This window comes from Crocodylus porosus, unplaced genomic scaffold (assembly GCF_001723895.1).
Source record: "Crocodylus porosus isolate Cpor-Errol unplaced genomic scaffold, CroPor_comp1, whole genome shotgun sequence".
Classification (NCBI taxonomy): Eukaryota; Metazoa; Chordata; order Crocodylia; family Crocodylidae; genus Crocodylus; species Crocodylus porosus.
In genome coordinates, this window is record NW_017728911.1 from 15225324 (window position 1) to 15248793 (window position 23470).

Consider the following 23470-nt stretch of genomic DNA (forward strand, 5'->3'; position numbering starts at 1 on the left):
AAATACATAGGGGTAGAAAGAAGGTCCCGGGTAATGTGGGCCCCCCTCAGGCCCCAGGGGAGGCACACCTAGGCCAAGGGTTAGGGAGAAACTAGTTAGGGAACTTCTGGATGGACTGGACGTATTCAAGTCAGCCAGTCCAAACGATCTCCACCCTAGAGTACTGAAGGAATTGGCTGAGGTTATTGCAGGACCCTTGGCAAGGCTTTACAAGCACTCGTGGTGCTCTGGTGTGGTGCCAGAGGACTTCATGCTTAGGGGCAACCAACATGGGTTCATCAGTGGCAGGTCCTGTCAGACCAACCTGGTGGCTTTCTATGATCAGTTCACCAAATCATTAGATGCAGGGGTAGCAGTGGACATAGTCTTCCTGGACTTTCAGAAGGCCTTCGACACTGTCTCTCACCCTGTTCTCATCAAGAAACTGGGGGACTGTGGTGTCGACACCCACACAGTCAATTGGGTCACCAACTAGCTGGAGGGCCGCACCCAGAGAGTGGTGCTGGATGGGTCATTTTCGACCTGGTGGGATGTGAGCAGTGGGAGCCCCCAGGGCTCCGTCCTCGGGCCCACACTGTTCAACATCTTCATCAGTGACCTGGACGAGGTTCAAATCTGCTGATGACACTAAGATATGGGGGGATGTGGGCACGCTAGAAGGGAGCAATAGGCTACAATCAGACCTAGACAGGTTACAAGGGTGGGCGGATGAGACTAGGATGGGATTCAACACCGACATCTTGAGGTTTAAGCCAGGGTAAATTATACATGCTTTTTATGACTATTTTAAGAGGTTGGACATTTATTTGGTTCTCATTTGATTCTCAGGAGATGAGGGTAAGCAAGAAAAGAATTAAAACAGAAAAATAATGCAGCATAAGCACAGGGAAAAGAAACAAGACCATCTTTCATGCTCTTCATTCATATCACAAATCATTATATGAAAGGTTTAATAACGTGCAGACAACCCCACAAAGCACCAGACAAATGTCACCAAGGTTTGTTATTTCAGTTCCTTACAGTAACCAAGAGATAGCATTTCTGTAGTAAAACATACTGCAAAAATATCCAGAAATCCATCTCCAATGATACAAGGTATCAATTTAAAGTAAAAAATACACTGTGTGAGATATCAGAACTGTAAAGTACAAACTATGCTTCTAAATAAGCACTCATGAGTGAAGTCACTTATGAAACAGAATGCTACATTAATTTGGGGTGTTATTAAAATGCAGATATTCCCTATGCCTTGTTTTTCTTAAGCTTCTTTCCAAATGTCTTTTCCTCTTTCCAATGTTTAGAAATGAACTCTGTACACTTGGCAAGCCTCGAAAATGGTATCTGCATCTTCACGCTAAAACAGTACCACTCCCAGTCATCTAAAAATTGGCTTACCAGAAGACTCATGGGAGGGATTTCCAAAAGCGCAAGGGTCCTCCTCTTCTCCCCACCCCACCCCACACACACAGTTTGGGCACATCACAATGTGCACAAAACAGTCCTCACATCACTCAGAGACGACATAATATTTTCAAAAATTTAGTTAGATAATTAGAAACAAGAAACCTATTCAACTTTTTCCGTAAAAGATAAGAGCCTGAAACATAACATATGTATTTCCAACTCTAGGTTAACTTTGTTATAGTTATATTCCAAACAGAGGTTATACTTGTAGGCATCTATGAAGTAGCAGAGGTAGCCATAGAGCTTTATACATTCTAAAGGAGACAAAAAGTGGGGGAGGAGGCAAGGGACATTTCCCCAACATACTCACTCAGCTAAAATTGAGGTGTAATTTCACAGCTTATCAATTCTTCATTTATGACAAGGGAAAAAAGTATAAATCTATGTGCTTGGCAACTGTATTACGTCAGCCAGAAATCCCTTTTATTATTTACGTAGCCATCACAAAAAGTATTTCATTTTCCATGTTACAGGAAGAAAGAAGCTGGCTTACAAATCACAAGGAAGAGTTAGCAGGAACACCCCGTATGGTTAGAGGCTTACAGGACAAGCTCTATAAGGAGAGACTGTGGGACCTGGACCTGTGCAACCTCCGCAAGAGAAAGCTGAGAGGTGATCTCGTGGCCACCTACAAATTCATTAGGGGGGCACAGCAAGGGATCAGAGATACTCCGTTCACCAGGGCACCTCTTGAAGTAACAAGGAACAATGGTCACAAACTGACAGAGAGCAGATGTAGGCTAGATATCAGGAAAAACTTCATGGTAAGGGTGGCCAAAATTTGGAACGGGCTTCCAAGGGAGGTGGTGCTCTCCCCTACCTTGGGGGTCTTTAAAAGAAGGCTGGATAGGCATCTGGCTGGGGTCATCTGACCACAGCACTCTTTCCTGCCTGCGCAGGGGGTCAGACTCGATCTGTTGAGGTCCCTTCTGACCCTAGCATCTATGAACAATGTTTCTAAAAAATTAAAACAATGAGATATTATCTGAAGTGTTTTAAATCACCAGCAATATTTAAAATTCTACTGGTCATTTATTCAGATGATCAGCACAGTTTTCTAAGAGATTGCCTATCATTTACCATATTTACTTGAACCTAAGATAAGCCCCACCCCTGCCAAGGGTTTGGAGTTGCAGCTGCAGGCATGGCTCCTCCTCATCCTCTGCCCCCACCCCAGCTTACCTTCCCCTTGCAGCTCCAGGTCTGGTAGGGGGCAGGGATCATGGAACACATGGAGCCTTTGGTCCTAACCAGACCACACAGCAACAGCAGCAGTTCTGACCCCAGCTCTGGGGCTCGGGCTGAAGCTGACACTACTGCAACAGCTGCTATGTAGCCGGATTATGTTCAGAGGCAACACAGGTTCCATGCTCCCAGCCCTGAACCTCCAGCAGAAGCCAGAGATAAATGGGGTAAGTGGTAGCTTGGGGGTATAAAAGGAGGAAGGAGGAGGAACGCAGTATGGGCACAGGGGGGAACAAAGATGGAGTGTACAGGAACAGGAGAGGGGGGGTGGCAGCAACATCAAGTGGTGGCAGGGACAGGCAGCATGGGGTTGGGGTCAGGCCACTTGACACCCCTGCCTCTTGTCCTACCGCTACCTGCCTCCCTGCCACTGCTTGTACCTGCCAAAAATTAGGGTGCCTGTACACGCGCAGGATGTTCCAGCAACCTCACCGTCACATTCATTCAGCATCCACACATTTCAAAATGGTGACAGGGGGGTTTTAATTAAAGCTCAAATGAGCTTTAATTAAAGCACCCCCACAGCCAGTTTGAAGTGTGGGATGCTGAAGGTATGAGACGCTGTGGGTTTTTTAAATTAGAGCAGCTTCCAAGAGACGCTCTAATTAAAATGTCTCCCCCTCCCACCTTGCAGCATGTGTGTAGACACCCTTAGATTCTAGGCATGGAAAGTTTTATGCATTGTTATAATTTTCTTTTTCTATAATCAAATGATTGGAGGATCATTTAAAATTGGTTTTGGATTTAGATACAACCATATTTCCAAACAATGGATTGCCTTCACTGTTAACGGTTGGAATTCTCATTCCTTCACTCAAGAAAAATGCTGGAAATTTTCCCCATAGGAAACTCTAGTATACAATGGAGGTGCACTGATACATTGGTGTATATACTATTGGCACTGATAAAAGGAAAATTGACATCAATAGGCAATTGGCTTCTTTTTCCTGATGTGGCCAGTAATGTTGCCGATAAATGCCATGTGCATATGCGCAGCTGCAGCATGCATGCGGCCAGGAGTGCAGCCTGGCAGCATGGAGAGTGGCATCCAGCCATGAAGTCTGTGGGGAGGGTGGGGTGTGGGGGAGGGCAGGTCAAGGCCCCTGCAGTGAGGAAGGGAATGGGGCAGGGGCTCCCTAACTGGGGTGGAGGACCGTGCTGTGGGGACCAGAGGCAGCTCCCACCACTGCTCACAGCCCCAGCTGAGGCATGGGGGGCACATGACCCCCTGATGTGTGCGCAGGCGAGCTGCTGCTGAAGGCTGGGGCCAAGAGCAATGCCAGGCTCTTCCTGGTGGTGGGGTTGGACCATGGCTGCGCTTGAGACTAGTGGTGGTGGCACTGGAAGCAGAGGCTCCAGGGTGGGCTACAGCCACCCCAAAATTCACTATAGCCCCCTGTAACTTCCCCTCCTAGCACTGCCACCACCTGCCCTGAGCACAACCCAGGCCCAACCCCCCTACCAGGAAGAGCCCCCATGCCACCCACAGCCCCAGCCTCCAGTGGCAGCCCCCATCCTGACTCTGTAGCACCTGCCCTTGCCTCACTCCCTCCCTCACCACTGCAGACTCAATCTGCACCCCTCCCCCAAACAGACTTACCAGCCAGACACTGTTCTCCAAGCTGCCGGGGTGAATATTGGCAATTGGATCAATATTAGCCAATATGGCTCATTAATAATTGGCAACTGGTATCAGCCCAAAAAAACCAAACAAAAAACAAAAACAAAAAAACGAGACAGATCATTTATATAAATGTAACTTTCTCTTGTGAACAGGAAGCAACTTTTTGTCCAGCTTCCTTGTTGTTGCTAGTCCTATCCCTACGCTATCCAGGTACCAAGAATGTTAATGACCCTAGTTCATTTAAAATAAAATAACAGACTCCCTCTGAAAGTGTAGGTTTTTGAAGTGAAAGGAGATAAGAACCAAAAAGCTGGCCAGAATGTGGGAGGTGCTTTGGTTAAGGCAATGTTTTCTTAAACTGAACGATTTATATACATTTGCATGGATTGAGATAACCTATAAGTTCATGACCAAAGTATAAAAAAAGTACACATCTCAAATACATGCAGAAGTTAGCAAAAGCCTGAAGAATGTTTTTGCCATGATTAATGCAGATGCAAAGAGACCTGATTACGGTCACTCATTAATCCTCAAATTTTGTCTTGTTTCTACTCATTTAAGTTGGCAAACTTAATACTGTATTATTTTAGTTTCTTGCATTAATAAAAATAAAACTTTGGTATAACAGAGCACACTGATACAGAGAGAATTTCCTGCTATAATGAACTGTGAGAAATAATGTAGTATTTAGCATAAATTCTGCATTGCCAGTTTTTTGACTGGATTCACACCAAAACATACTTTTAGTTGTTACTGTCATTTTGGTTATTTTACACAGACTGGGAAAGGAAAGCAGGCAATCTGTAGCCAAGTTTTACTTTCTAAAGTGAAAGTCTCTAGCCCACTGGTGTTCAGCCTCCAGCGTACGGACCAAATCCAGCTTGTGGGGCTAAATGATCCAACCCACAGGGTTCCCCACAGGTCCAGAAATTTGCTACTGCTCCTGCACTGCCAGCATTAATAATCACCATAGCTTCCAGACCCATGGTAATTACTGCTGTACTATCCCCCTGCTGCCAAACTTCTGGACTAATGGGGAGCCCCCATGCACTGGATTGTGCTAATGTACCAGATCACACCTACAATCTGACCCCATGCTAGATCCACCCCGCACACTAACCCCATCTGCGGAAACCAGCCCATGGATCACCCCTAAACCACTCAGCCGACCTGTGGGGCTGGAAGCATGAGCATCACTAATCTAGACTGATAAAAGGAAGTAATCTGTTCTGTCTGAACACACTATACACTCATTTCTTTAAAGAAAGAAAAGGGTGAGCAAAACACACAGAACGTTGTCCACTTAAGTAAAGATGATCTGTAAAGTGGGGTATGGTTAGCAGAGAAGATGTTTATAAGAAAAGATCCAAACTCTTCAAATTAACTGCCACTATTGTTGTGTGCCCTTGATACATGAGTCATGATACATCCCTTTCTATTTATACTTTTCCACTGTGAAAGAGAGAGATGCTCCTAGTTCAGGGGTAGAGAAACTTGCCTCAGAGCACCTCCCAGAAAAAATATATTAAGTATTTCTAGGCTCCTTATGCTTCAGAAACACTTATAAAATAGGGTTGCAGTGGATACTGAAGTGTTCAAGTATGTAAGTGCTGGTGCGTGCATACTTAAGGTTTTAGGGAGTGCAACTGAATTCAATATCCAAAATTTCAAGTTTTGACAAATCTTCCACTGACACCACCTGCCCAGTAGTATGCTGCATCTCAGTTGTGGTCTTGTCACCATATAAAACTCTACTGAAAGTCCAAGCAGATCACATGTTAACAGAAAAAATGTCTCTGCCTTCTCCAAGTCTGCAGTCAGACAAAACTCCTGTTAAGTTATAATTGTTTATTAGAAAATAATATTGCTGTTAACACAGCTTAATAACTAAGACAGATATGTCAGCAACTCATGACCAGACATTTTCACAGGTCAGGGGATTAGTTTAAGAACTACCACCTTACTGTAAATTAGAAGGCAGAGTTCATTTGAAAAGTCAAAAACTCATGGTTAACAGTTTGAATTTTAATATAATCTTCCATTAGGGAAAGTGGTATTGATAGTCTACTCCATTCATATCACAGTCCATCTTCACCAAGCACTTTGTTTTTAAAAAGGAAAAAAGCAAACACTTTAAATTGTGCACTATAAATGCAAGTATTAAAAAGGAAAAGCACACACGTATGAAAGTACGAGAGTTGAATAAACACTTACTCACTCCAAAAAGTAAGTTTAGTTACCTGAGGGAACAGTTGCACTGTTTTGGTGGTTTTCACCAGGTGATACAAATAAGTCCTCCTCCCCTTCAGTGGAAGAACTGGAAGAAGATTCACTACTGAGATCATTGTCACTGGAACTGCTAGAGCTGGGTAGCAAAGCATACTTCCTCCGAGCTAATACTTCCCGTTTTTTTCTCTGCATTAGAATCCGTTCTTTTTGGTTTTGTGTTCGCTGGGAGGAACTGGTTTTCACAAATCTCTTTCTATACGGGAGTCGTCTTAATGAACTGCTCTGAAAACAGGGCCTTTTCATTAATAAACTTGGTACAGATTCTGTCTCAGTCCGAGGCCACTTTTGTGACCTTGCACTATGAGTTCTACTTGTAGCACTCAATACTGCCTGAGTGTGCCTGACAGAAGTCTCCTTCTCCTCATCTGATGTTACTGTATCAGAGTCTCCAAAATGTAGGCTAGATGAAGGTGAAGAGACACAGTCACTAAAAGATGAATCATTGTCTTCACTTTGTGTTTCTAGGTGCTGCCTTAGTCCAAGAATTCCCTGGTTTTCTTTATCACCACAGTTTTGAGCATATGAAGGGCCAGCCTGCTGACTCTTGCGCTTTTTCCGCACCACAATACCTTTGTCTTGTTCTGGACGATTGCCATTCATGTCCTTCTGCTTTTGAGAATCAGCACACAAGTGAGAGAATTCATTCCCTACTTTACTGGCAATCATCTCAACTTCTGCAGGGAAACTTTTGGCTGCCCCAATGGGCTCAGGGTTCAAGAGGATCCCCTTCAGATTTTCCTGTCTCTTTGGTGCATCAGAAGGAACTTCACTCTTCATATCCGCTTTCAGAGTATACACTATATTACATTCAGGAGTCCATTGAGACATGGAAAATGGCAAGGAAGGCCTAGAAAGATAAAATTAAACATGCATCAAGAAGAGCATCATACTATTGCTCTAGAAAAACAAACAATGAAACTATACACATGAGCAATTCAGAGTACAGGGTACAAGTATGATGAAAAGTGCAACACTGTAAACTTTGGACAAGTCTGATATTGTGGGCTTTCAAGTGGACCACCAGCAGATTGATCCAACAGCATTCATTGTGAACTATTTATAGCAAGATCTGAAGTGTGGCTGACTACCAGGGAGTGCAGTAAGGAATTCCAGAGCAACTTAACTGGAGGTTGCAGTTACTTAGTACAGGTAACAAGTCAGTCTCCTAACTATCAAGGAGTATGGACTCAAATGCACCTGGGCTAGGGACAGAAGTTACACAAACTGGTTTAAGTGATCAGACACTGGTTTAAACCTGTAACAGAACAGAAGCTCAGTATACATAAAGCAGTTTCAAAATGGCTGAAACTGGTTTGAGATAAACCTGGTTGAATGTAGCAACTGATTGAGGTCAAACCAGTTTATGGAACTTCTGTCTCAGACCCCTTCCTGGTTTAAGTTAAATCAGAGTCCCCCAGCATCCCAGCATGCTTTGCAGCCCTGGGCTGTGCTGTGCTGTCTGTTTCAGAGAGCAGAGCTGGCCCCGCCCCTCTGCTCCCTAGCCTTAGCAGGGGCTGGGGTATGGCCATATGTGGGCCTGGCATGGCCTCCTGAGATGAAGGGGGCCAGGGATCTGGTTTATTCCTCCCTCTCTCCCCTCTGTGCATGTCTCTATCTGAACTTGAGGCTGTTTTACTCCCCTCCCTCCCTCCCTCGATCTTGCCTTTACTCCTGGGCTGCCCCAAGTGAAACTCTCTGGCCCTGATGGCCGGGAAGGGGACCTCTGGGGGTCCTGGGCTATTCTGAGCCACGAGCAGGGTGGAAAAGCTAGGCAGACCTCAGCTGGGTTCCATGCTGGTGGCACAGGGGAGGGCGGGGGGAATTTAAAACCCCATTCAGCTCCTGTTGGAGGGAGAAAGGGAGGAATCAATCCCCTCCCTGCCCCCTTTGCCTTGAAGGGCCATGCTGCATGGCATTTGGTTACTCTCTTGCCCCTAGAGCGGCAAGGGGAGGGACCCTGACAGGAGCTGCTGTGTCTTGGCCAGGCAGACCCTGACTGGGGTCCCCCAGGGACGCAGAGGCTCCTCCACCCTTGACACGAGCCCTGCCAAGCAGAGGGACCCAGGCTGGAGTGAGGGGGCAGCGGGGAAGGGACTCCAGTGTGTTGGTGCTAATCCTGGGCAGAGCCAAGATGAATCAAGCATGCAGCTGGAGCCAAGCATGGAGCTCCTGCCCCTTTTACCCACTGAAGAACAGCGCCTGGGTCAGCCCTGGTCCCTGCAGCAGTGTACACGGCACGGGCTCACCCCCTCAACCCTGAGCACTATTACCTGTATCCTCCAGGCCGCAAGGTATGCACTGCTAACTCTTCCCCTACAGTGACACAGCATGACCGTGTACCAGGCATGGGGCTCTAACCCTATGGCTTCCCCGCCACACTATCAGGTGCCACCTGTGTTACTGAACTGCAGTCGGCTGTTGGGTGGGCAGATGATGGTGGCAGGAAAGCTATAGGGGTAGTACCCAATGCCTGGCACCTGGTACACAGGGCCATGCTGCACTTACAGTTTCCCTGCCACCATCTGCCACCCTGGCAGCTGACTCCAGTTCAGTGGTGCCTACCATTACAGCGAGGGCAGACCCATCACGACAGCAGTGGCAGTAGAGAAGCCAAAGGGGTAGAGCCCCACGCCTGGTGCCTGGTACACAGGGCCATGCTGTGCAGGTGCTGAGTAGAGGAAACGTCAGCAGCCCAGAGGACGCAGGTAATAGTGCTCGGGGCTGAGCCCATGCTGTGCATGTTACTGTGGGGGCCAAGGGCAGCCCAGAGACCACTCTCCAGTGGGTAGAAGGGGCCACTAGGCCGGGGCTGCTCCCTCAGCTGCATGCTCAGCTCAGCATGGCTTTGCCCTGGGCTAGTGCCGACATACTTCGGCCCTTCCACAGCCTCCCCCATCCCTGCCCTGGGTCCCTCTGCTCAGCAGGGCTCATGTCCAGGATGGAGCTGTCACCTCCAAGAGCCTTCTGTGCATGTTCCTATCTGGGCCTGGGGCCATTTTGCTCCACTGGCCTTTGCTCCTGGGGTACCCCAAACCAAACCCTGGGCCCAGTGGCTGGGAAGACACAGTAGGATCGCCCCTTGGATGGTAGGGGGCTCTGAGGGTCCTGGGCTATGCTGAGCCATGAGCAGAGGGGAGAAGTTGGGTAGACCCCAACTGGTATCCCTGCAGGCCAGGGTCACACCCCTCAGTCACACTCAGCCAACTGGGGCCTGGCTACGCTACCCCCCCCCCCCCCATTTAGGTTCCCTCCAGCCTGAAGGGAAGAGAAGGCTTGCTCTAACCCCCTCCCCCCACCATCTTCTAGCCTGAGCCACTGCAGGCATGTGCCTGCATTTCTGGAATCAAAAGTGAATGTCTAATCACTTGCTTGCCAGTTCAATCTATGCAGGTTAGACTAACCTGCAAAGATTAAATCAATTCAGGCTCGGGCTTTTTGAATGTCTGTACTTAGCCCCAGAGATGTTTCAAAAAGAGAGGAAGGACTCTTGCCCCAAACCATACACCAGCTGCCATGTTCTAACAGCTGTGGGGACAACACAAATGTAGCAAAAAAGCTTCAACTTTAATACTGCTTGTAATGGGGAATTCCAAACCTGTCAACCGCAATCAGAGGGGGGAGCAGGACTTTCAAAGCTTACAGGGACAGACTGCTGCAACAGCCAGCCCCAACAAAAACTCCATCCTCAAGACCTGGGCCTGCCAAGAACTTTGGGAAGGCTGCAAGGCAATAACAGCCCAACAACTTATTAGACTCAGTAGGGACCACTGGACACATCTCCAGTGGCAGCAGTCAGCTGACTAGAAGGGGCAAGGCTTGGCTACATATAAAGCCCACACTCTGAGCTGGGGTGGGCAATCCAGGCCTGCAAGCTGCAGAGAAAGGTGCTGGGAGGCAGATAGCTGCCAGGGGGGAAGGAGGTATCCTAGGGCTGAGGGAATTGAGGCTACTCCTGATGAATATGACAATAGTCATGGCCCTGACAGAGCTGAGTCTGAGATTGAACCAGATGGTTAACCCGCTGTATCTTGGTTTTGTTTTCTTTTGCAACTAGAAGCCTGGATTGTGGCTGTCAGGCAGGTCTGGAGACCATGAAGCAGGGTACTCAAGGTGCTTGTGAGACCAGCTTTGGTCAGAGACACGCTGGGCCCAGGGGGTTTCAGCCAGATAAAAAGGGCAAAGACTGAGAAGGCTAAAACCCAGACAAGGGTCTGGAGCCTGAGGGGCCCAATGTCTATTTGGGACTGAAAGATCCCCTACAAGGGGCAAATGAGAGTCAACTGTGAGGTATGGTCATAACTATGGGGCAGCTGGAGGTCATGATTCTCACCCCTAAGGCAACTAAGATCCTCTTAAAGAGGAACTAGAGCTGGGGGTGAGGGAGGAGTTTGGGCAGAGAAGTAAAAGGCACTAAGAAGTAGGCCACCCCAGCCCCTATGGGCAGCCTCTCCTTCATATATGCAACATCAAGTCATGGCAGGAAAGGGATAAGACATGGAGTAGGCCAGGGAATACAGGCAAACCAGTTTGGGCACTAGTGGCTCCAGACTCAAGGGAGGGCAGAAAACCCAAGCCTGTCACATTGTTTCATCCAGGGTTAGAACTGAAGCAATTGTACTATTACATTTCTACTATTTCCAGCTGGTCCACATGCAACTGTTAGAATGCAACAGCTCTAAATGGATGCGTGTCCATACCCAAGAACACTTTAACATCAGGTGTGCTCAATCCACAGACCAGATCTAGCCCCTAACACTGTGTCATTAAGTCAAGGGGGAGCCCCAAGAGCCATGGCCCATGAATGCAGGGCCAAGTGGAGGTGAAACAGAACCCCTGGCGCCCAATCCCTACATGCAGCACCAGGTGACTTCCTACAATATCAATCCTGTGACAAGGGTAACAAAATCCTTCTAGCTTCCCAGCTTGAATACATCATTAATGATCTCTAGCCCTTCCTGTAAAAGTGATGATCATCTCAAGGGTAGTCATAGGGAGCAATCCTGTCCTGGCTTACAGCAAGCTCTCCCCACCCCTCAAATGGCATCTCTCAAGCAACTGGTCATCTAACTCAGTGGTTCTCAACCTTTTGCACCTTATGTCCCACTGATGCAAGGTCAAAATATCCTGGTCCCACCAGTCAAGCGTTTGGCGGGGGGCGGAAGGGGGTGTCCCCCAGCAACCAATCCAAGCACACAGAAGCGAAACAGGAAATTCCGCTGTGCAACTTCCATTTTCACCACCACAACCTGAGTCCCACCAAGAGAAACCCTGATCTAACTCCTATTCTCACCAAATAACCAGGCCTTGTAACAGACCTAGATGCCAGCTTTTACTCCTCAAAGACCACATCATCACTGGACCAAATAACATGGAATATAATAACCAAGGTTCATTTACCTGCTCCTTTGCCAGTGTCAGATATACTATTACCTGCTTACAGTGCCCCTCTGCTGTCTACACTGACCAGATGGGGCAATCCCTGTGACACAGCATGAAGGGACATGACCCGACATCAGTTCCAGAAATACACAAGAGCAGAACACTTTAACCTCCATGGATGTTCCATCGCTGACCTCAGAATCACTGTTCCTGACAACAGAACTTTAAAAAACCAACTTGAATATAAAGTTCTGGAACAAGAAATCATCCACAGACTGGAACAAGGACTACATACAGATTATTATCCCATTATCTGAATTGGTTTATATGAACCTTGTATCCCTATGGGTTTACTATGTTTTTCTATTCAATCCCATTTGCCTCTCTCACCAATACCTCCTCTCCTTCCTTTTCCACCTTTGGGATTCATATCACTTTCTATTTGACAGCCTGCTCTCTGCATGTCCTTTCATAGCATCTGATGAAGTGAAACTATTGTTCACAAAAGCTTATGCATCTCCGATTCAGTTAGTATATAAAGATGCATCTCTACCCTACCTTCTTCCTAGCATCTAGTTAGTAAGCACAAATCTGTTACTTCCCTGCCTTCCCCTCCCCCCCCCCATCTCCTCCAGTTGCTGGATAGGTGGAAAGAATGCAAACAATACTCAATTTAAGGAAGAAGCCCTATCACACTCCTCTCCAGTGAATGGGATATAGATCAACAACTCTGACAGGGTGGACAAAAATCAACAATTTAAAATAAATAAAAATTGGTTTTTTTCTTCAAATTTAAAAAATGAGATTTTTTTTATTTAATCAGTTTTTATTTTTTAAGATGCTTTAAAAAATAAAACATAAAGGCAGTTTTAACTTAAGATATGTTAAAGCTCAAAGATATCATCATAGAATAGGAATTGCAACTTCTATTATATACTATTTGAGACAATATAGTCACGTAACTTTTTTGAAAGTTTTATAAATAGGTCATAACAGGCCATGTATATTAGGGGCCCAATCTTACAGGGCTCCTCTATACATTAGCATAAGATTAAAGAAAACCACTCTACCCAATGGCACTAAGTGCTCAGTCTAGAACAGGGGTTTTCAACCTTTTTAAATAAGTGTACCCCCAGCCGCAGAGCTGAGGGGGTGGCACACAGGCAGACAGAGCAGGGGGGAAGGAGGGTGCCTGGCTGGACACGGAGTGGGGGAGGGGGGTAAAGAAGGGGCCGAGGTGGTTGGCACATGGCTAGATGTAGAGCAGTGGCAGCACAGGGTGGGGGGTGGTGGTGGCAGCATCCATGGCATGCTCGTTTCCCAACCCCCCATGCCACATTCGGCCAGCTGGGCAACACCCAAGCAGCCCGCAGAAGGGTGCCGCTGTCCTTGATTCTCCCCCTGCCCTCCCCCCAGGCCCTGCTCCTGGGAGGCAGCCGCATGGGGTAGTGGGTGGTGGTGGTGTTCCATCCCTGCCTGCCCACACATTCCTCCTAGGACCTTCTCAAGTACCCCTGGGGGTACACATACCCCCAGTTGACAACCCCGGTCTAGAAGATCCCATTTAAGCATCTCTGTGATGCTTAGTTTCAGTTCTCAAACTACAGATTTGTGTCTTCAGAGATCATAGGCAGACAAGGTTCATTGGATAGATGCAATATCTTTTATTAGACCAACTAAATAGTTGGAAAAAAATTGTTCTTTGGAAGCTTTTGGGCACTAATGCTCTTCTTCAGGCATAGGGAAAGTTTGTCGTCTCCAGAGATAACATCCTTGTTAATAGCAGTATATGGCGTGTGCTATAACTGACCTGATTACCCACCCATCAAGCCTATTGTCTCTTTGCAAGTTTGTGTACATACAGTCAAGCCCTTACCTTTCTCTAAAAGTGCAAAGTTTCAAGAAGTTAAATGAATAAAGGATATCAAACAACAAGAATGAACTTTTTGTAGAGAACAATGATTAAAGTCAAGGATTCCTGACCAGAAATTTAAAATCGATTTGATTTAAATCAAATCTACCCTGAACTCTGATGACACCTCCACAAGTACACCGTGTTCCCCTCCAACCCCAAAAAATCATGACTAATTTTTTGGTTGGTAATCCATTCTTACACAGGCTTTTCTGAAAGTTTTTGGGATTGAGGAAATCTATTCTGAGGAATCTGGAAAGCCCTATATTTCTGGCCCAAGAGAAAGCCATCCATTATATGCTCCATTCCTCCCTCACAAAGAGGCAAAAAGACCAGACCTAGGAGGAGGAAGCATTTACATAGACATGAGGCAGCTGGTGAACACCACACTAGAATACTTGTTACATGTCTAAAGTACTAAAGGATTTAAAGCTACATGAGTACGTAAAACCCCAGACCTGCAAGCTGAGAGAACACTAGCCTGGCAGTTTGTTAATGGTGAAACTACTTGGTCTCTACATTGCAATAAGGAGCTCAACCCCTCCTCTCCCCCCCCCCCCAAAAAAAAACAAACAAACCTGCACTTAATTTAGCCATCTCTAGTCTTATTTATCAACTTTATGCTGTTGGCATTCACCTTGAGCCAGTTAACAGCATCCACAACCAACTATTTACCATGAAGACAGCTGACAGCTTCCTGTTCCCATCTATAAATCCCCAAGAAGGATGTGAAGGATCAGCTGACCTCAACAAACCACTATGGTGATAGGAAGTGGGGCTCATGCAGGTGCACAATCAGGTAACTTAAGGAGTAGCACACAAGATTATTTATTTCACTGTGAACTTAATTTAGAATATTAGCATCATTTCTGAAAGTTAAAGACTGCTATAGTAATTCTGAACATTGTGTGATATTCCACTTATTTCCAAATGAAAGACAACGAAGAACATTAGAACTGCAGGGGGCCAACCTTTTTGGCAGGCATGCACCCTTCAAGTACAGTGCCAACCCCCTCCCCCCACCTGATCTGCCACTGTGCCACACAAGGTACTCAGGGTACATCTTTTTTAAAGATTTTTTTGCTGATACTGACAGACAATTATTAACAAGCCATATCAGCCAATACCGATCCCATTGCCAATATGCAGTCTGCAGCTTGGAGAGCAGCATCTGGCCTGTAAGTCTGCTGGAGATGGGACTGGGGTGGGGGGGCAGATTGAAGACCCTATGGTGAAGGAGAGAGTGGGGCTGGGGCAGGTGCTGCCCAGCCAGGGCAGGGCAGCAGATGGAGCCACAGGTGGCCCCATTCCCTCCCCCAACTTACCAGCCAGATGCTGATCTCCAAGCTGCTGGGCTCCTTTCCAAGCCACATGCTTGCAGTATCTGTTTGCATGCATGTGGCATTTATCAGTGCCAGTGGACCGATATATTGGTGCACCTCTACAAGGTACCTGTGCCACTTGTGGTATGTCTGCTGTAGGTTCACCACTCCTGCATTAGGGCAATTCAATGTTGAACAGCTTGTAATTCTAAAGCTTGGGTTTTCTGGGTTTTGATTTTAGAAACTGTATTATTGTATGCAGCTAGCTTCAATAATCCTGGTACACAGTCATAATTATTTGTATGAATAAGAAATGTAAAACTTACATAATTATGTGAAATACTTAAAAACTAAAATTTCAAAATAAAACTAAAAGAAGTTATGCCAATAATACAAGATTCAACCAGAAGCCTACAGGAGGCTCTAAAGTTTTCCTCCTAGCTACAACAATAGACCCATCATACTCCCTAATAACTTTTAAAAATAGAATGTTTTAAAACCCATTTTAGTAAGAGCAAGTTTAAATCACTGAACAGTTTACCACATACTGACAGCCAGCTTTAATAGGTTTACTAAATGCATTTTGTTTTTATCTGCCCAATTATAAAAAGTTCAGATGGAAGGTTATCAAAGACAACTACTTAAAAGGAAAGAAAAGCACAGAAAAGCAAATAGGAATGGAAACTACATAGTAACATTGTGAAATTATTACTATAAAACACAGGAAAGAACTCAGGGACATTCCCTTTGATAGCTACTATTACAGAGTGAATTCAAGGTAAAATTTCTCCCAGTATACTAATGCAAGTATAGAATTCTCACAAGCTGGGAAAGGCACACAATTATCTACCGATGAAATATTTCGGAGCTTTTTCTTCTTCTTTTTTTTAAAGATACATGCTTAATTAGTAGACCTAAGGCTTTTTTAATGCTATAAAAAAGTGACATACTTAGCAAGGTTTTCCAGTAGACCAGTGATTCTCAACCAGGCTGTCCAAGAGCCTTTTAAGGTTGTCATGCCATATCAACACTGCTAGGTATACATTTTCACATGATTCACAAGATAAACCCAGAAATACCTAACAGGAATCCATAGGGTCAAAACCATTTTGACCTTTGGTGGTCTTTGAATTCTCTGGAACAGAAAACTGCTTTTATTATTTTGAACATTGTCAAAATGAGCGAGAGCTAAGAACTAGCATTTTTCAAGGGGTACCTGGAATCTAACAAGGTTGAGAGCCACTGATGCAGACAACTGGGTTCTGTTAAGAATAAGTCAGATTACTAGCAAGAGTAATTAGAATTCATGGAACCAAAATAATTGAACTGGGTTGGCAACAAGAGAGCCTAACTTAAATTTTTTATCCTATACCTAAAGTCCACACTTTAGGTATAAGACATGCTAAAGTGCTTGTCCAATTCAAAGGAAACCTTAAGGCACATTTACAGGTATACTGGCCCTACTCCTTATACCTGCAGGGATATGGGCCAACTCATAGGCCAACATATGCTTTACACCTTAAGATGCGTTTCTACTCGGCCGCTTAAAAGTGTGGAGGTAGCTTAAGCACAAGCCGGTAAGTTCCTTTTTTGGCCAGTTCTTCACAATTTCTGCATGTTCTAGCCCTTTTAACTTCCTACTAGCCTCCAGTATACAAAACACTACCCACACCACTATGGCGCAGTGCTCTCATATACATAGCTTCCCAAGAAGATAACAAGTCCAGAATCTGCTAATGATCAAAGAAGCACACCAAGTTGCTGACCAATCTCTAACATAACAGTAGGCCCACGATGTTGAAAGAAGCACCAGAAACCTGCATTTGTATCTCTGCCAGCTGTCTGGATATTTGACAGGATTGAACCAAACTGATTTCCAGGGCAGGAAATGGATTAAGCACTACAAATCTACCTACTACAACGCAGAGGAAGGGAATACCAAATCCATCTATGTGCCTCAACGAGGCTGCAAACACCACTCCCAATACAGAGCTCAGTTCTGGTCTATGAACATCTTATGAACATGGATGGTATATTTTCATTTGTTTTGTTTTTAAATGAAGGGGAACTCAGTAGCATGAGGTGGGGAACAGGGCAAGTCTTGGGAATAGACTCCAGAATTGGAATCAGGCCCTGATGCCCTATATAAACATGAAAACATCCTGGACCCTTCTTCCCAAAACATCTTCAAATATGGAACAGCCAGGAGAGGAGACAGGACCCATTGCCAGAATTTGGCAAGTAACAGCTTTACTTTTATGTTTATAATATCTGGGAGTAATTTTCAGGCTATGTTGCAATATGAAATACAATTATTGTGAGGGAGATACCAGAAGTGATTTATTTAGTTGTTTTGAGTGTAGACACCACACTCTTTCCCCTGATCCTCCTTTCTCATTCTTCCTACCACCACCCCTCTCCCCAATCACTTGGAAATAAGATGGATACCAAAAGAAAACATCTGAACAAGCAGCCAACAATTCATATTTACTAAATAAATGCTTACTGTTAAGAAAAGAATCAGGAAAATAAAGTTAAGAACAAGCACAAGCCAGCATTAATGTACACTGCTCTTTGGAGCCTGGTCATACATTTCCCAGCTACTTCCACAGCATCCCAAGGAGCCTAGATTATAAGTCCCAGTAGCGTTTGTAGATCTAAAGCTCTTTCAATGCAGCATCTGATGTCCTATCCATTCTTGTTGTGGGCTGTTCTGATTGCAAAGGAGCAAGAGTTTCATTGCTACCAAGCTTCTGCATCACAATGCTTTCAGCTAAGTTTCACTCAAGTTTTAACCCACTCCTGCATGGTGATGCTTGACATTTGAGTCACAGTCAGTCTAGTCAGCTGATGAGATCGTTGGGCAAAGCAAACTATAAACTTTTGTCTTAATAGCTCACCAGGCTGTGCATTCAGTCACCAGATCAAAAAAGACCTCCTTTGCAAACTAATGGAATCCTACTCGTTGGAGAATAGTATCACCCCCCCTTCCCCTACTGTGGACCCACTAACAGATTTATAGCTTTCAGAGCTTTGCCATTCTGAAATTCTGAACCCATTACTCTTACCAGAACCCTCTGAGGAGACTCCATTCCTGGCAAGTCCCAATTTTTTTTAAATGGATTTCAAATACTTTCTCCTAACATGGCATTTCTACAGCCTTTCAAGTGTCACTGGCAGACACTTCTGAAAAGGCCAGTGGATAAAAGCTAAATAGAGGATATGGTAATAGTATCTATGTGCAGCATTACGATGCAGAAGATATAATCAAGTCATATACCCAGGAATGAGACAGTTCAGAGTTGAATTAATGTAATATATTTAGCAAGCCAGATGATTATCTGGAATACTAAAGAGAAAGATGAAATCTAAAAGAGGACCAACCAGTAAAACAGACTTGTCAGAGTTCCTCAAATACAATCAGTGGTTGAACAAAAGGACAAGTTACAGTAGCAACCTGCAGTCTGGGAGACTACAACCTTAGAAAAAAAAGGCAGAGTCTTCTCCAAGCACTTCTCCAGCCAATGTTGATACTGGAGAAGGGTGATGCTGAGTAGCTCCACTCCTTTCTCAGCCTATTCTACATTCTGGGTCACTTGTTCTGTACCTATATGTTTACACATGGTTGGGATGCCCACACTGTTTTTTTCTAAAAGTACTGGATATGTTTTATTAATAAAGTGTTTAAATGCACTATGCATTGGCGCACATGCTTCAGAAAAAGAAGTAGCACTAAGGTCTGTACAAACATTTTAATAAATAATTTTAATCCATTTAAGTTCAGAATCATAAAACCGTAACAATGTAAATTGTTTAGCAAACCTTACCATGCACATTACAACTTAACAAAACACAGCATCACCTCCTTATTCACAACCCCCTGCAATGCGTATGTAAATAAGGCATCCCTGAAGTCCCTTGCTTGCTTTAACTCAGCCCCAGTGAAGACAGATGCACCTGCTGGTTAAAACAGTTACTCAAGACTGTTTACACCTTTGGCTTTGCACAGAATGTTAAAAGAATGCAGACTGCATTTTGTCAATGGCTTGACAGGCAACACCTTCCTGCCTTGACAGCCTTTCAAGTGTACACTACACTACCACCCTGCAACTGTAAAGTATGCAATTAAACCTTCTTTTCCTAGGTCCTCATGGGAAAGCCATGGCAGGATACCCTAGAACAGTGGGTACACAAACCCTCAACATATTTTTCTAAGTCTCTAGTTACTCAACAAGTTAATATCAGATCTCACTTATCTCGAGTCTACCTATAGAGATGCAGAACAATCCAGCCTTTGCATTTGGGATTTATGTTCCCCTACATTTGCCCATCACAAGTGCCATTAATGACCACAGTACACAGTCTGGGAAGAGCATTCAAGCTACCACTCCAGTGGGTATAACCAATGCACTTATCTGTGGGTGAACACAATGTTCAAACACCTCAAACATCCGCTAGCACAACCTGAAAAGTTGGCTTACCAACATTAGACTGATTAACCGCAGGCCTGCAGCTGCCCGAGGTTGCTACAGCAAGCCACTTGTGGACCAGCAATGGCTCATTTCACGTCCTGACATACTCCACATGTGTCTCTGCAAATGCATGCTTCCTAATGCACAAATTCAGTAGCCACCACTGGTTATCAGAGATCAGCATAATAATGCAGTCCAAGAGTGCCGTAGGTCCTGTACTGAGAATACTTCTCTATGCATGGGGGAATTTCCAGCTGATGTCAGTAAGCATCCCATACCACAACTGCTTTAGGGTGGAATCCAACCACAAATCTGCCATAACATTAGCACAGCAGGGGCCAACCTTTTTGTCATGCATGCCACAAATTAGCCCCACACCCTCTCCAAGTCTGAAACTAATCCCCTTCCACCGCTTGGTCTGCTTTCTGTCTCCTGTGTAATCTGCCACATGCACCAGCTAGCCATGCCACTTGTGGCATGTATGCCAGGGTTGGCCACACCTATTATAGAGAACAAAAACTGCTACAGAATTTCCATCACTGTTGTTTCAAAGGACCCTCTCTTGGTATTATGCAATAACAATACACAGTGACAAGCAGGAAGAACTCTTCTTCTGGTGTTGAATCCATGGCGCAGCTCCATTTGGGAGGAACATGAAGCAGAGTGTACAGAGCCAGAAACACCTTGGCTAGATGTGCTGGCAGACAAGGAACATTTCAGTACAGCACCCCAGGAATGACAGACATGTTCTCCTACGATATGCTATGAATTCATCTCTCTACTGTAGGGAGTAATAAAAAATGTTCAATACTGCCTTAGCAACTGTAACAAGCACTGCTTCAATATAGCACAATGTGTACATGGCCACCTGCATACAGAGCATGCTCTGCAGCATGGATGCATGTAAAAATGCACTTGACAAAACAAGAGAGTACATGAACACTGATACAATCACTCCAGAAATATCATTAGTGTGCTTAGTTTCAACCTTGGGTTAAACTCAGCCTGTTACATAAACTGCAATTTGTTCAGCAGTAAAGCTGCAAGCATTATTTTTTGGTAACTAGGAACATTACTCCAAGGCAAACATCATAAACTTAGGATCAAGGAGTTGTAGCCTTACAAGTTAATTTACCTTATTGAAGCTTCAGGTTAACCCCCAATTTAACTTTTCAGCAAAATGTTTCTAGCATAGCTGCGGTAGTAACACAACTATCAGCTAAAAACAAAAAGAAAAGCATATATACTGGTGGTGTGCTGATATTCTTCAATTTGCAGACAACTCATTCCTGCTGCATGCATCTTCACAAAAAAGCAGAAACTGTACTCCTCATGATGACATCGAGATGCAATTCTGTCAAGTCATTTCATACACACACACAAACCATACTCACTAGCAGCAGTAGTTGAAAGGATAACTGAAGCCATGATGACTCCAAGCAAGTCAGTCATTCTGCCTCAGACCTCACCCAATGCCACAGTAAGAGTGTCTATAAATACCTTCCAGGAGAATTCAACTGTGACTTGGTTGTGAAGCACTGCTATTAACACTTCCATAGGCTCTCATATTGAAATGAAATACATAATCTTGATTTGTTGCAAGGAAGTAACCCATGTGATTTTTTTCTTTAAAAGAAGGATTTCATACGAGCCAGTCACTGACCAGCAAGTGCCAGCCTGGGATGAGTGACATTTGCTTTGGTTCATCCATGATTGGGTCACAAGAAGCAGGGGAGCTCTTTAAATAAAAAATGCTCCAGCTTAAGGTGAAGGTTAAGGCAGCAGTTCACCTTTTAGTGGTGGCTGAAGGCTTCTTTCCCATAAAGACCCTTGTAGCAGCACACAGGAAAGCACAAGGAGCGGTGCAGCAGCCGAGTCGGCCGGCAACTCCCCTTCTTTGGCACCACAATTTCCTCCACTCCTTCTACAGCTGTCAAGGACCCACTCAGGCAGGGCCCAGGGAGGCGCCTGCTCGCGGGTTAAAGCAGAACCAGACCCCGATTTCAACAGGTGCAGCCTCAGGACCCACGCCCGCGGCCCGGCTGAAGGACACTGCGGCGGGGCCGAGGCGAACGAAGGGCCCTGCGGGCGGCAGGCGCTGCCTCGGCGGGGACCCGTGGGACCGAGCAGCCCCTCGCCTCGTCGGGGCCAGGGAGGAAACGGCTCCCGGCCCCGCTGCGTCACCGCGCCCCGGACAGCGGCCGAGCCCGGCCCGGCGCGGAGCCGCCCCCACCTACCTCACACATCGGCGCCGGCCCGGGCGGCGGGTGTCAGCTCGGCCCGCCAGGCCCCGCACCCTGCCCCACGGCCCTTCCGGCCGCGCCGAGCGCAGCCCGCGGCAGGCGCAGCCCGGGCGCTCGCGGTTTTGTTTGCTGCGCAGCCCCCGCTGCCGCCGCCGATCCCTCCCTCCCTAGGGGCAGCGCGACACTTGCTGCTGCTTTACGGCAGCCCGCAAAGCGCAGCTGCGCCGGACAGCGCTCCTCCTTCCGCCAGCGACCCCGGGCGGCGCCTGCAGGGGCGCGGCCTATGCGACAGCGCCCCCTCCCGGGCGGAGGTGACCACTGCGGCGGGGCCATTGCCTGGCCCCGGCCCGACCCCGGGTGCTGCAGCAGCCGCGGATTAGGGCCTGCTCAAGCGTGAGCCACGCAGGAGCTTTTGAAATAGTAAATGCTGAATCCACTGAATTTGCTCTTTGGTTCATGGCCTTTCCTGGAGCACTTGCTTCACCTGGGCCATCTCCTCTCCCGTGCCCAGGGCTGGAAGCTTGTCTGCATAAAATGTAGCTGGACATCAGAAGATCGGTGACAATGCCAAGCGCGAGAAGGAATCGGGCATGATGCAGAGACAGGGCGGGGCACAGGGCCTGCTTCTTCCCTCTGCATCAGCCTTTGGGTTACTTCAGTTCAGTGCTGCCAGCACTCAGGATTGTTGGCCTTGTTCTTAGTCTGTGCTTCAGGAATGAGAGACTTGGCTCTTTCTTTTATATATTATATATACTATTATAAATACAATACAATGATATATATATATATATATAAAAGAAAGAGTCACATTCCCGAATGCCAAAAATCCTGGGAGCTGGCAATACTGCAAGTTCTAGGGGCTTTGGCAGCACCGCCAAGAGGCGATACCGGTGTAGACTTGCTTTCAGCAAGTAACGAGCAGGGATCCCACTTTTCTTTGTTTAAAAATCGCAAACTCTCTGATAAAATATTGCAAGTTCTCCGATTAAAAAGCCCCCCAAAATCTGTATTTTTCCATGATTAAAATGAAACACCATTATGTATAATACAATGTTTTATTGATGTGCTTACAATTTTAAAGCAATTTGGAAGCCTACCAGTGCCTCAATCATAATAAATTCTAAATATCTATACATTCTGGCATTTGATTTCGGGTTTTTTTATCATGGAAAATCAGAGCTCCCCATGCCCCTCCACTCACCAGGACATTGGTCCAGCTGTAGCTATCCTCCTCTAAAACACTGCTTTGTAGTGCTGAGCAGTCCTGATATGCCAGTGGCCTGCCCATACCATTGTCCCTTACTCCTGACCCACAACCCCCTGGACCCTTCTGATGCCCTTCACTCCCAACCCAGAGCCCACCACTCCTGCCAGTACCCCTCCCCACTCACAGCTCCCTGCCCCTCCCAGCTGCCAGGGCTATGGGTCCAGGGATGATCCACAGCCCCCTTCCCCCCACAACACTGTCCAAAACCCAGCTGCCACCCATGGGAGGTAGCAGCTGCTGTGGCAGAGCACAG

At 46.0% G+C, this 23470-nt stretch overlaps 1 protein-coding gene across 5 annotated transcripts in view; it reads right to left on the bottom strand.

Moving 5' to 3' along the window:
• The window catches only part of RNF111 (ring finger protein 111), an 82619-nt gene extending 60539 nt beyond the window's left edge, over nt 1-22080 (bottom strand). For 4 of the 5 annotated variants that reach the window (XM_019533472.1, XM_019533469.1, XM_019533471.1 and 1 more), the window contains exons 1-2: nt 21945-22079; nt 6574-7469 (exon numbers count right to left, since the gene is read on the bottom strand). In XM_019533472.1, the coding sequence (XP_019389017.1) occupies nt 6574-7450 (877 nt within the window). In that variant the 5' untranslated portion in view covers nt 7451-7469; nt 21945-22079. Of the gene's footprint in view, nt 1-6573; nt 7470-21944 lie in introns of all 5 variants that reach the window. The other variant, XM_019533473.1, reaches the window with a different exon arrangement.
• Between the last annotated feature and the right edge of the window lie 1390 nt (nt 22081-23470).